Source organism: Mus pahari, chromosome 5, assembly GCF_900095145.1.
Source record: "Mus pahari chromosome 5, PAHARI_EIJ_v1.1, whole genome shotgun sequence".
Taxonomy (NCBI): Eukaryota; Metazoa; Chordata; class Mammalia; order Rodentia; family Muridae; genus Mus; species Mus pahari.
Genome location: NC_034594.1, coordinates 16,802,896 through 16,816,933, shown reverse-complemented (window position 1 = coordinate 16,816,933; position 14,038 = coordinate 16,802,896). Strand labels below are relative to the sequence as shown.

Below are 14,038 nucleotides of genomic sequence, written 5' to 3'. Positions count from 1 at the left end.
GAAAATACTCCACTGTTGTAGAAAACACTCCTGTGTTGTAGCTTTAAAAAATGAAGAGACTTAGAATTAAGTTAGTGGCATTTAGTAGCATTCCTCTTAGTAATACTATTATTATCCAGTACTTTTTATCAGATTTGTAGCGTTTTGTTTAAGGAGAGGCTGCTGACTGGAGGTTGGGGTGCGGGCAACAGGGAGTGTGGGCCTCTTAAGCATTTTTCCTTTAAGCCTTTCGTTCCTGCCTTTTGTGCATTCCACATGGAAGCTGGGTTCTTGTCCTCCTTTCCTGTCAGTCCCACATGTAGTTCCTGGAGGCTGCCAGGATGCTCACTGCTCCTTCTTTTTGCTCTGCTTTTTCACTGCTCCCTTTTGCTCCAGAATCCATCCATTGGCCTAGAGCTGTGGGTGTGTTCATCCATCCATCCATCCATCCATCCATCCATCCATCACTCATGGTTTTCAAGGCAGGGCTTCTGTGTTGCTGATAGTCTCAGAACTCTGTAGATCAGATTGGTCCTGAGTCTGACCTCCCTCTGCCTCCCAAGTGCTGAGATTAAAGGCATGTGCCACCACACCATTAGCCATTCTACCCTTAGATTTCATTATGTGTAGGATGTTAGTTAATTAAGTAGATTTGAGAAAAAAAGAAACCAAATACTTCACACATACTTACTAAATTAAAAACATCACCGTGGGTGGTGGTAACTACACCTGCAACCTCCATGTGTGAGAGTAGAGATAGGAGAACTGGAACTTCTTGGTCCCTCCATTCTTGGCTATGTAGTGAGTTTGAAGCCAGCTTGGGGCACATGAGTCTATTTCAAAAAACAAATAAAAACACTCAATTTAGTAATTGCATGTACATTTATTTTCCAGAATAGCAGTGTTAAATATACCTTTGAATTTATGATCCCCTGTTTACTGTACTAAGGGTGGTGGGGTCTGAGAGAATGAAGCCTGAAAATGAAGTGGACTGATGTCTCATGCTAAGCCAGCCTTCCTCAGAGCGTCAGACAGTGTGTACTCTCAGGGTTAAGAAGAGTCACAGAGTAAAGTAATCATAAGGGCAAACCACATTTGGCAAAAACCATGTTTTTCTAGAGAGGTGTGTAAACAGATAACAACAGCCAGCTGTAATGAGCAGCTGATGTAACTCACTCGTAACCAGCACACCTCGGAGGAACATGGGAACAAGAACAATTCTGCATTTTCGAAGGAATGGAGGCCACAAGACTCTTGTCTTGTTTTCTTAGAGTTTTCTCACAAGCACTTAGAATTTCTCTCACATGACTCCATTCATTCTTGGTTCATGTTCTGACAGTTCCACATGCCAGGGAGGGAGAACATTAACTTATGTGAGCTATATTTGTATTTCTTGGATTTTAATGTTTTTGAGTAAAGCATGTTATTTAAAAATGCATAAATACATGCATACAAAATTCTTAAAGATGAAACACAAGTGTGCATGAAATCTTAAATCCAGTGTGATGAGTTTTCTCACTGTGAAATCTCCTCTGTGTTTCAGATTTTGATCTACATTGGGTTACATGTGCAAGCTCAGAATTAGTCTTTCTTACCATCTCAGGGGCCCAAGTGAGCAGATTTGAAACTGTCCCATGGAGAAAATTCCAATTCTTTTCTATTTTATTTTATTTTATTTTAAGTGTGTGTGTGTGTGTGTGTGTGTGTGTGTGTATGCATGTATGTATGTATGTGTGCGCATGCGTGCGTGCATGCACATGTAAGTATACCATGGCTCACTCTTGAGGTCAGAGGACACTTTGAGGAGACATTCTTGTCTTTTCCCTTGCTGAGACACGCCCTGTCTTGTCTCTGATGCTGTCCTGTGTGCTCCATGCCGGTTGTGCTGTAGGAGGCTGGGTTAACACATGTATGTACACTGCCACATCTGGCGTCTCACATGCACTCTGGGAGATGACTTGAGCTGGCTTGAGGGCTAGAGCTTCTACCTGCCTACCCTTCCCTGGCCTGGAATTCCAGTCCTTAGCTGCTTCAGCTCTCCATCATTTCTTGGGTTTTGTTGTTTTTGTTTTTAAGCAAATTTTGTTGTATTTTATATTTAAAACCTTTTATGTTTTATTTTTTGAGTTTATAATATAATTACATCTTTCCTTCTCTTCCTTCTTCCTCCCCCTCTTTGTTCTTTCAGATTTATAGCCTCTTTTGTCGTTGCTGTAGATATAGATGTGTGTTTTTTATATTTTTGTGCTGTTCTCATAGTTTTCTGATTGATGCTGCCATGCCTGTGAAGCATGAGACACAGCTTCTCACTGTTTGGTTTTCCCACGCAGTGCTAGAATTCAGAAATAGACTTTTTCCTAGTCTTCTGAGTACTGGAAAGTGAAGGTGTTCCTCAACAATTCTGTTGTTCGTATCTGGTAACTCCCTTTGCACTGCACTCCACTGTCTAGCAATATTGTATCACTGTACTGTCTAGTGTACTGTACCACTGTCCTGTCTAGAGAACTGTATCACTGCACTGTCTAGAGAACTGTATCACTGCACTGTCTAGAGTACTGCACCACTGCACTGTCTAGAGTACCGCACCACTACACTGTCTAGAGTACCGCACCACTGCACTGTCTAGAGTACTGCACCACTATACTGTCTAGAGTACTTCTTCCAGTTCTCTACTTTATTAAGGGGCCCTTGTGTTGCTTGCCAGCTCAGCTTTGATTGACATCACAATCAGGAAAAGCAACAGAAGCATAAAAAAGCAAAGCTTATGCACTGTAATCTAGCACTTGCCGACAGAGGTAAGGGGGAATTCCAGACCCCATGTGACTTGATAGAAGTGAGAATCCTCCTGAGACACTGACTGTAGATAGCATCTGCCTTCAGTACTAAGGAGATAATTGTAAAGGGCTTCCTAAGGCAGTGAACAAATATGTACATTCCATTGGTGTCCCACATAAGGCAGAACTGTAAGCTTTAATTCTTTGTAGTCCAGAGAATTATTGGAAAAGGAACTCAAAAGAATAAATATCCTACTGTATTGTGGGGCCAAGAAGAAACATGTTATTTTAAAAATTAAATAGAGATAATATTTGTTCAGTTAGTCTTGTTTATATTCTGTTGTGTGTGAGGGATGCATGCATGTATGTATGTGTTTGAGTGTTTGTGGAACACATTTTTGTGGGTATGTATGCATTTGGGTGTATGTGTACAGAAGCTGGAGGTTGATGTTGGGTGTGTTTCTGATTTGTACCCCACTTTATTTACTAAAGCAGGGTCTCCGACTGAACCTAGGACTCACACATTCAGCTTATCTAGCTAGCCAGCTTGTTTTGGGGGGTCCCATCCCTCCCACAGTGCTGAGGTTACAGATGGATCCCAACGCCTGCCTACCTGGTCTTCCTGTGCGTAGCTCTGGGGATTTGAACCCCAGGTCTCCCTCTTGCATAGGAAGCACTTTCTTTATCCACTGAGCCACTCCCTGGCCACTCTGTTTTCTTTCCTGATACGTGACCCTTGGTGTTTCGTGCTCCTCGTGACCAGTGTTATAGAAATCATCCTGTCATTATCAGAATGGAGGGAGGAGGGGAGGATGAAAGATGGAGGCCCAGTCAGGAGGGGAGGGTGTGTGGAGAATATAGAAGCCAGTCTTAACCTAGCCTAGGAATGTCAAGATTCATGTGGGCAGTAAAGCCCAGGAAGACAAGCTTTGCTAAATGTGCTCTCCCTGCCTTTGTGTGTGCTTTCAGTACTTCAAGGGAACTATAGGGTTACAGCCTGGAGACTCAGCGCTCTTCATCAATGGACTTCATATCGATTTAGACACCCAAGATATATTCAGGTATGCAAAATAGTTTCTATTCTCTCTCTCTCTCTCTTTCTTCTTCTTCTTCTTCTTCTTCTTCTTCTTCTTCTTCTTCTTCTTCTTCTTCTTCTTCTTCTTCTTCTTCTTCTTCTTCTTCTTCTTCTTCTTCTTCTTCTTCTTCTTCTTCTTCTTTCCCTCCCTCCCTCCCTCCCTCCCTCCCTCCCTCAGGTTTTATAACTGACAGTGTTCAGGTTCACATTTCTCCTCAGCATAGCATGAGGGAAGGCTCATAGCTCGCCGGAGCTGGACTCATGCTCTGATGGGGTGGCAGCATGATTCTTTCTGTCCTGTGGATCAGGGCAGTGCAAGGCTTGAGTGGTTTTTTTGTTTTTGTTGTTGTTGTTGTTTTGAGACAGGGTTTCTCTGTATAGCCCTGGCTGTCCTGGAACTCACTCTGTAGACCAGGCTGGCCTCGAACTCAGAAATCTGCCTGTCTCTGCCTCCCAAGTGCTGGGATTAAAGGCGTGCGCCACCACTGCCCGGCACGGCTTGAGTGTTTTTAAGGATATATCTTTGGAGTTGTAGTTATTTGATGTGAACCTCTATTCTCCACCCACATATGCATGTATTTGCAAACATAAAAACTACATATGTACACACACATGTACTGCACACAAGATGAAGTATAAATAAACAAAGGCCTGTGAAATGTTTCAGCAGGTGACATCACATGACATCTGGCATGTAAGCCTGACAGCCTGAGTTCAGTTCCTGGAACCCACATATAGGTGGAAGGAGAGAACTGAATCCACGCACATGCAGACGTACTTTTTTTTTTTTTTAAAGATTTATTTCTTTATTTTATGTATATGAGTACACTGTAACTGAACAGATCGTTGTGAGCCTTCATGTGGTTGTTGGGAATTGAATTTCAGGATCTCTGCTCGCTCAGATCAACCCCGTTTGCTCAGTCCCTGCTCACTCTGGCCCAAAGATTTTATTTATTATTATACATAAGTACACTGTAGCTGTTTTCAGACATGCCAGAAGAGCGTCAGATCTCATTATGGGTGGTTGTGAACCACCATGTGATTGCTGGGATTTGAACTCAGGACCTTTGTAAGAGCAGTCAGTGCTTTTACCCACTGAGCCATCTCACTAGTCCCACAGATATACTCTTACACATCCTACACAAAGTACATGCAATAATTAGCAAATAAGTACATTTATTAAAAAACAAACAAAACGTGGTGTAGGGCTATGAGATGGCTTAGTCAAAGAAATGCTTAGGCCTGTGATCCTACATATAAAGTCTAGGCTTTGTGGTATACACCTGTAATCCTGCTGCTGGGGAGGTGAGACGGGGATCCATGGGGCATTCTGACCAGCTAGTCTTGATGGATCAGTAAACTCCAGGGTCAGCGAGAGACTCTGCCTCAGAAAATAAGGTGGAGAGCAATGAAGATCCCGACACTGACCGCTGGCCTCCATGCTCACACACAGGTGTACACGTGCGCACATGCATGTGCACACACTCCTCCACTCACATACCATGCAGTATAAGTTGAGGGCTATTTCATTACTCATACAGAGATAATCTAAGTTTATACTGAGAGATGCGCTGCATGTCCACTGAGGATTTAAATGAGCAGGACCAGGAAAACACATGAAGCCGCTGTCCATCAGCCTCTGACCAGATGAAACGAGGGAAGAAGAACTCTGTGTGTGTGTGTGTGTGTGTGTGTGTGTGTGTGTGTGTGTGTGTGTGTGGACTGTTGTGAATGGAAAGCACATGAAGCCGCTGTCCTGCAGCCTCTGACCAGATGAAACGAGGGAAGAAGAACTGTGTGTGTGTGTGTGTGTGTGTGTGTGTGTGTGTGTGTGTGTGTGTATGTGGACTGTTGTGAATTGAATCCATGGCAAGTATTCTACCCTTGACTAGAAACCTTGCTTTTCCTGCAGTCTATTTGATACATTGAGGAATGAAGCCCGGGTAATGGAAGGTCTGCACAGACTGGGAATAGAAGGCCTTTCTCTACATAATATTTTGAAGCTGAACATCCAGCCCTCTGAGACTGACTACGCAGTAGACATCAGGAGTCCTGCTATTTCCGTGAGTATTAATTCTGAGTGGTCCTGAGGAATTCTGGTCAGGTACTTTACAGCTTTTTAATTTAATTCAAAGATTTATAAGTGCTTATTATGTGAGATTGTATCTCTGCAATAAGATGGGCATGTGCTTTCCTGTCTGTCTGTCTGTCTGTCTGTCTGTCTGTCTGTCTCTGGGTTTAAAGGCATGCACTACTGCTCTGGGCAGAAGATAGGTTTTCACATGCCCTCAGAAGTTGTCTTCCAACCCTTATGAGGAAGAAGCGTTCTTTCCAGGGCTGGAGAGACTCTCAGTAGTTAAACCATACACTGCTCTAGCTGAGAAGCTGAGTTCAGCTCCCAGCATCCCCATCTGGGGTTCACAGTCACCTGTGACTTCAGGCCCAGGATGATCAGGTAACTAAGCTCAGGCTGGCCCTCATGTGCACATACCCACACAAAAAGTCAAATAATTAAAAAACCATGAAAATAAATCTTAAAAAGAAAAAAGAAAAGCATTCTCTGTGTTGTGTATTCATAGGGCTTACGTGAACATCTTGGGAAGAGCATGTACTTTCCCAATTGCGTCTCAGTTCTCTGTGACAACATGCATAATTTAAACCTATTAGTACAGCATATATTTCCAGTTAGTAGTCTTATCCACACGACAGGTACTTATTGTCTCTGTGCCTTCTTTTCTGCCTTCCTGCTGTTGGAGATTCTTCCATGTTGGGTCTCTGACCTGTCTTCCTGCACACATGTGAGAGGTCGGTTGGGATGGCTGCCTGGATGTGGAGTACTTAGTGGTTCTAGTTAGGACTTAATGAGTACTGCACACACCACTGTGGCTGGAGGGCTCCTGTGTGCTCTGTATTTTTGCCCAATCTTTGGCATTGACAGACTGTTAACTTTTTCCAGTTTAATGAATGTGTAGTTTCCTTGTGTATTCGTTTACATTTCACAAACTGTGTAGTTGTATGTCTTGTGTTTCCTGGCCGCTTATGATTCCTGTATAGACTTACTATGCTTATTCCTGTCTCATTTCCTGTGGATTTCCTTATTTTTTTAAGTTGTATTTGTTGCTAATGGTCTTTAGTTGCATGTGTTGATTGCAGCTAAGCTCCCCTAGTTCTTGACCATTCTGCAGTTACTCATTTTTCTATTCCACCTTTGTGTATTTGAGAACAGTTTCACCTTGTGCGTTGTTTTTCTGGACACAAGGTCTTGTATAGCTCGGGTTGGCATCAGTCTCAGTGTGGTCATGGCAGATGGTTGGATACCTGATTCTCCTGTCTCTGCCTCCCAAGTGTGGCATTGAAGGCCTGTGCCACCATGCCACATCTACTGTGTGATTCTTAGTCTCATTAGTTATCGTTTTCATCAGTGATTAATATGTATGTGTCATGTGTGTTTTGTTTTTGTTTTTATCATTCAAGTGGGTCAACAACCTAGAAGTCGATAGCCGATATAACTCATGGCCTTCAAGCTTACAAGAGTTACTTCGCCCCACGTTTCCTGGCGTTATACGGCAGATCAGAAAGAACCTGCATAACATGGTAAGTAGGGTCCTTGCTGCTGTCCTGTAGCCACTGTCCGATAGTTGTCTTCCAGTAGCTGCCATTCTGTGACTGTCGCTCCCCCTAACCCCTCTCTCTTCCATCTCAAGTAGCATGTTCATTTTTTCTCTCTGTCTGTGCACAGAGTTCAAGCACAAAGGGCTTTGGAATGTGCTCATGTTTTAGCACCATGACAGTTCATGTTGCTGTGTGACACGTGCACCTCGTCTGTAACTGAAGCTCACTCTGGGCCTCTTGCCAGAGTCTTATATTTAAAACATTGTCTAGAGCAGCTTTAGGGTTAGAGAAGCGTTGTCAAAAGTTTTAAGACAGTTTTTGTTTTTTTACTCAAAAAATCTGTAACTGCTGCTTCTCCGTCATGTCATTTGAGTGTGTGTTAATGGGCTTCACTTTATGTAAGTTACAACTCTGTCATTGGCTTAATGAGGAGAAAAGCTAGAGGGCTATGTGAGGACTTTATGTGAGAAATGAGTGTGCCAGTGTCTGGCTCAGTGGAAACACTTGTAGTTCTCGGGGTCCCGACGATGGTGCTCTTGTGTGCTATTCTTCCGCCCCAACTTTCTCTTCTTTGTGAACCATTGAGTTTAAGTACGGCATTCTAGTTTGCTTCCTATTGCTGTGATAAACTCCATGACCAAAAGCTACTGGGAAGGAAAGAGTGTATCTCCTCATACAGCTTATAGTTCACTGTGAATGGAAGTCAGGGAAAACTGAAGCAGAGACCATGAGTGAGGGTGCTTCTTACTGCCCTGCTTCACCCACTTTCTGATACAGTTCAAGACCACCTGCACATAGTGACACCACCCACAGTGGGCCAGGTTCTCCCACATTAATCATAAATCAAGAAAATGCCCTACCGATTTTCCTCCAGGCCAGTCTTCCAAAATTACTCTAGCTTGTGTCAAGTTGACAAAACAGTTACCACAATTGACCTGTCATCAACTTTACACACAAACACATCACTATTAAACATCAGCTTTCTGTTGTCTGTTCTCAAGATGTTATATTAATATTACAATAGTAGACATAGCATGTCATTGGAAGTCCCAGTCTTTAAACATGCTAACACTTTCAATGCTCAAGTTTTCTTTAAAATACCCGACATCTCTTTAAATGTCCAGAGCCGGGGCTGGTGAGATGGCTCAGCAGGTAAGAGCACCCGACTGTTCTTCCAAAGGTCCTGAGTTCAAATCCCAGCAACCACATGGTGGCTCACAACCATCCGTAACAAGATCTGGCGTCCTCTTCTGGAGTGTCTGAAGACAGCTACAGTGTACTTACATATAATAAATAAATAAAATCTTAAAAAAAAAAAATGTCCAGAGCCTCTCTAATAGTAAGCTCCTGTAAAATAGAAAGTAGATTATGTACTTTCTTGATTCAAGGCAAGAACCAATCATAATCTCATTAAAGCAAGCCCAAAATTCCACACTGAAAAAAATATAGTTCTCAGTATCTTAGTTCTTGGTATCTCAGACCTACCCATGATCCTCTGTACTGCAAGGTGAGGGGTCAGCCCCACTTCCCAGCTCTGCATCCTTAGCACATGCAGCTTGTTTAGTGGCTCAGGCAAGTCCTCCACAGCTGCCATGTTCTCAGTGCCTGTCTCACTGTCCTCACATCTCTGTGCTGGGGTCTCCCATGCACCTGGGCTGCACCTTCACCAACAGCCTCACCTGGACTCAGGGCCGCTGACCTTGGCACATGGCACCAAGCCTCACCTTCTCTCTGTGACCCCTTGACTTCTGGAGTCTCTACTGCAGCTGAGGCTGCAGCTTCGTCAGTGGCTTCTCTTGCCCTCTCATGGAGAGCCCGTCTTCAGGTGCCCTTCAGGACCTCTCCAAGCCTTCAACGCATGTCCACCACCCAGTTTGGCTGCCAGCATGAAAGGCAACCTTGCCCCACTTTGGACCACACCTTCTGTGTGCTGACTCTGAGGACATTTTCCAAGCTCCCTTAATGGTTCATTAAAGTCTTGAGCACTAATGACTTTTTCAACCCAAAGTTCCAAACACTTCCATAGTCCTCCTTAAAACAATGTGGTCAGGTTTGTCATAGCAGTAGCCCATTCTCTGGGACCAATTTCTGTCCTATTTGCTGTTATGTTAGTAAACACCATGACCAAAGCCGACTTAGGAAGAAAGATTTTTGTTTCCTCTTACAACTAAGTCCATCTTGCAAGGAGTCATGCATCAAGTCAAGTCAGGAGCCTGGACACAGAACTGAAGTAGAAGCTCTTACTAGCTTGCTTACAAGGTTTGCTCAGTTTGCTTCATTCCACAACCCAGCACCACCTAGTGCCTAGGGATGACATCACCCACAATGTGCTGGGCCCTCCTACATCAATCATTTATCAAGAAAATGCACCAGAGGCTTGCCCACAGACCAGTCTGTTGGAGGCTTTTTTCAATTGAGGGCCCTTCTTCCCAAATAACCCTAGATTGTGTCAGGTTGACAAAACCAACCAACACACAGGGTCACTTAGAGGAGCACGGGCAACTTCCCAGTGGCTGCCTACGTAAGAAAAAGTCTCCCTTCCCCACCAGCCATTAAGGGTTTCTAGCCCCTTAGGAGGAGGCAGGGCCTCTCAGGCTCTAATATCTTTATTCCTCACATTTAGTAGTTGAGTAGATCTGTTAATTACACTTTGTCCTTACCTTCTCACCGCCTACCCCTCGGTTCCCGGTTTGAGAAAGATTGGGAAGGAAGTTTCCTAGCAGATCTCTCACCCCCATCACTTCTCTGTCACTTCCCGGAGCCAAGGTTACCTTGAAGCAATCATCTGGACTTCTCTCTCTCCTCATTTTAATTTTTTATTTCATTATTTAATTTTTTTATTTTTAATTTATTTATTTCTTCCCTGAGCGTGAATGTGTGCAGGCCTGCACATGCTGCAGTATTTGTGTAAGTTAGAGGATACCTGCTGATGGATCTACTTTATGGGCCCAGAGATGGAACTTGTTGGAATTGGCCATGCGTGATTCATAGGCTCGTGTTCTCAACCTTCCCAATGCTACATACAGCCCTTTAATACAGTTCCTCATGCTGTGATGACCCCAACTGTAAAATAAGTGTAATTTTGCTACTGTTGTGGGTTGTAACAGTATATTCCTGTGGTCTTAGATGACCCCTTGAAAGGCTCATTTGATGCCCAAGAATTCTTGACCCACAAGTTGAGAACCATTGCACTAAGCTGTCTTACTAGTCCTGGTATTTTCTCAAGTCTTCAGACGACCCTTCTTTCAAAATTCAGATCTTTCTCTTTATACATATGAGTGAATTTTTATTTTGTGCTTTAAATTTTTTTTTCTTTATTTTAGGTAATACTCAACGTGTCTCATACTGGACTTTAACGCATTATATAGTCGAGAATAACTTTGAACTTTAGATCCCGTAACTCTACCTCCCAGGCGAGGATTACAGATATGCAGCACCAAGCCTGGTTTTATGTAGTGCTGGAGATTGAATCCAGAGCGTCTGTGTACTTGGTGAACATTTCACCAAATGAGTCACAGCCCCAGTCCTGTGTGAGAGAATGTGTACAGGCTGGGTAGCATATAGTGAGGATTTAATACACCATCACTATTGCTATGATGTAAGAGATAAGTTCTAAACTGACTGTTAATTCAGGGAGCCTTAGGAACAAACACAATTAAAAGGCAGGCTCCGTGTCCCACGGTGGGAGAACTGATAACACGGACATTTGTTGGTTACTGTGGAACAGGCATCAGCAGTTGGGAACACCAGTGAAATCCATGAGAGGAAGCGAAAAAAAGTCCACCACCATGGACTTTGCATGTTGTGGGTGGCAGCTGCTGTTTTTATTTATAACCCCCTTATTTGTGGTTCAGTTGTATTTTGAGAAAGATTGGCTCCGTGTGTGACGATTCCTGTCATTTCTCTTGGCCCAGGAATACTTGAATGTCATTTCATGGGTTCGTTTTCCTTTTCCTCTGACAGGTTTTCATTGTTGATCCTGTACACGACAGCACAGCGGAGTTGATTAGCATCGCCGAGATGTTCCTCAGCAATCACATACCGCTAAGGTAACACTGGGCTCATTAGCTGACGCTTGGCTTGTTGCTTGGATTACATGTCTGGTGCCATTGAATTGTAGTATAATTAATAGTCGGATTCACTAATGGCAGTTTTATCTTCTTCGTGGTAAGATGCTGTGTCTTTTGGGACTGAGAATTTAATTCCAAACACATAGAAGCTTACCGCCATTGAATTATTAACAACTGGCTGTGTGAAAATAGTTCGTGGCTTCACTTGCTTCCTGTTGGAAGGGAGCATTTCTAGATGTGTGCCCACATAGCCAGGACAGTTTCTAATTTCAGCAGGTAGTGCTTTGCTGGGGACTTTTGTTAGGTTTTCAAGAACTAAATGCCTTAGAATGTTAAGTAGCCTCTGTAGATACAGACAAATACATCTACCTATGTTAGTTGTATTGGCAGGTCTGCTAACAAGGCACCAGGTAGCTAGGTTTCCCTTGATCATTTCATAGGCAATAATATATGATAATATATAAATATATAATATATAAAGCAATACATATACAGGGCTCTGGAAGTCACTATACTAACTAGGCTGGCCTTGAACTCAGAGATCCACTTGCTTCTGTCTCCCAAGAGCTGGGCTTAAATGGGTGTGCCTCTATACCAGCTAAGACTTGAGTTTGTAAAAATGAAGAAATGAGGGGTTGGAGAGATGACTAATTGGTTAATAGCACCTGCTGCTCTTCCAGAGGATCTGAGTTCAAGTCCCAGCACCCACGTCAGGTGTCTCTCTTCTGCCTAAACTCCAGCAGGAGGCCGGGTAGGAATCCCCCTCCCTGGTCTGGCATCCACCACCACATATACATGGCATAGGCTCATAAGACACATGCATATGACTGGATAAATAAAAAATAAGAGTTCAGATTCTATTCTAAAAAGTGAAGAAACTAAAGGACAAAGAGCTCCTGGTAAACAAACATTGCTCAGTGTTCCCTGCTCAGCCCTGACTGAGTTTTGGTCTGCTTGCCTGAATGCTCTGTCCTCTTTGTTGTCTCTTGGAACAGCTTTTGCAAAACTTTAATGGTTGTAAGAATGTGTTTGACCGAGTACTTTAGAAACTGGGAGCTCTGTGGGGAGGACCCAGGTTTCCCAGGGGCTTTGAAGAAAAGGATTGTCAAGATCAGAAAAAGCAGAGATGATTGAGTGCAGTGAAATCTTCATTTAGATTTGAATACCTGGCAGATGGGGAAAGTTGTGTTAAAAGATGTGTTTAAATGCAAATGGCATGCTGTGTTTAAAGGGAATCTGAGAACCTGTGAGCTGGTTCATGTACACAGTGGACTTAACTTTTGTGTTGTATGAAGGGCCAGGAAGATTGCAGACGTAGGGAAAGAAGGCACCTGAGCCCTGGGCATTGAAGGGGAGCCTAGAAGATGCCCCTTTTTCTTCTCCCCTCTGCAGGATTGGTTTTATCTTTGTGGTCAATGATTCTGAAGATGTTGATGGGATGCAAGATGCTGGAGTCGCTGTTCTGAGAGCGTATAATTATGTGGTTCAGGAAGTGGATGCCTATCACGCCTTCCAGACTCTCACACAGGTATGTTCTTACCCAAAATGGCAAATGCTTAGTTTAAATTACTCTAAAGTTCTTATATACACTCTGGTGTTTTATATTTCAGGGTTCCTTATACTTTATTGTGTCACTGATGAGAATGTGTAGATTGCTATGATTTTTTTTTTTTTTTTTTTTTTTTTGTGCTTAGAATTTATTATTATGTGGGGCTTGAGGGAGGCAGGGGTGTGGAGGCAGGGAGGCTACAGTACTCGTGTGAGGTCGAGGACAACCTTCGGAATGGGTCCTCTCCGTCTGTCATAGGATCTGGGATCAAGCTTGGGGGTTAGGCTTGCTGAGCCATAATGCTGGCCGTTAGATGATGTTCTTTGGGGCCTTCTGGGATATTATAGAATACCCTTTGCTTATATGAAATCCCCAGTTAATGCCTCTGTGCAATGTGATGTTCTCTACTTGTTTTTCAAAGTACCCAGTCTTTTCTCTTACGGTTTCTTTCCTTCCTCCCTTCCCCCTCTTCTTTTTCTTCTCTCTCTTTTGAAGATAGTCTCCTATAGCCAGGGCTAACCTTGACGCTCCTGCCTTCTCCCCAGGGCTGGCCTGTCAGATGTGCAACACCACACCTGCTTGCTTTTTTTTTTTTTCTTTTGAGATAATAAGGTCTTTCTGTATATCTCAGGCTCACCTAAGGCTCTGGCTCTACCTCCCTCAGCTTCCCACGTACCTGCTGTCTCAGGCATGTTCTAGTACACCTGGCTTCTATTACTTCTTAAAGCATTGTTAGCCCCTGCACTTAGGGTATAAAGTGTTTATAAACTGATGGGGTCATTTCAAGATATCTTTAGTTCCCGAAATCAGGTGGAGTGGCATCTCTGTGAGTTCAAGGCCAGTTTCATCTACATAGCATGTTCCAGGCTAGCCAGGGCTTCATGGTGAGACACTGTCATGAAAAAGGAAGAGAAGGAAGGGAAGGAAAGGAAAGGGAAGGGAAGGGAAGGGAAGGGAAGGGAAGGGAAGGGAAGGGAAG

The 14,038-nt window shown here is 43.5% G+C and overlaps 1 protein-coding gene across 2 annotated transcripts in view; it reads left to right on the top strand.

Annotated features, from left to right (window-relative positions):
- Positions 1 to 14,038, top strand: part of Uggt1 (UDP-glucose glycoprotein glucosyltransferase 1) — a 94,752-nt gene that overhangs the window by 40,986 nt on the left and 39,728 nt on the right. For both annotated transcript variants that reach the window (XM_029538484.1, XM_021197311.2), the window contains exons 12-16: positions 3,723 to 3,814; positions 5,741 to 5,891; positions 7,303 to 7,422; positions 11,404 to 11,489; positions 12,903 to 13,038. In XM_029538484.1, the coding sequence (XP_029394344.1) occupies positions 3,723 to 3,814; positions 5,741 to 5,891; positions 7,303 to 7,422; positions 11,404 to 11,489; positions 12,903 to 13,038 (585 nt within the window). The remainder of the gene's footprint in view (positions 1 to 3,722; positions 3,815 to 5,740; positions 5,892 to 7,302; positions 7,423 to 11,403; positions 11,490 to 12,902; positions 13,039 to 14,038) is intronic.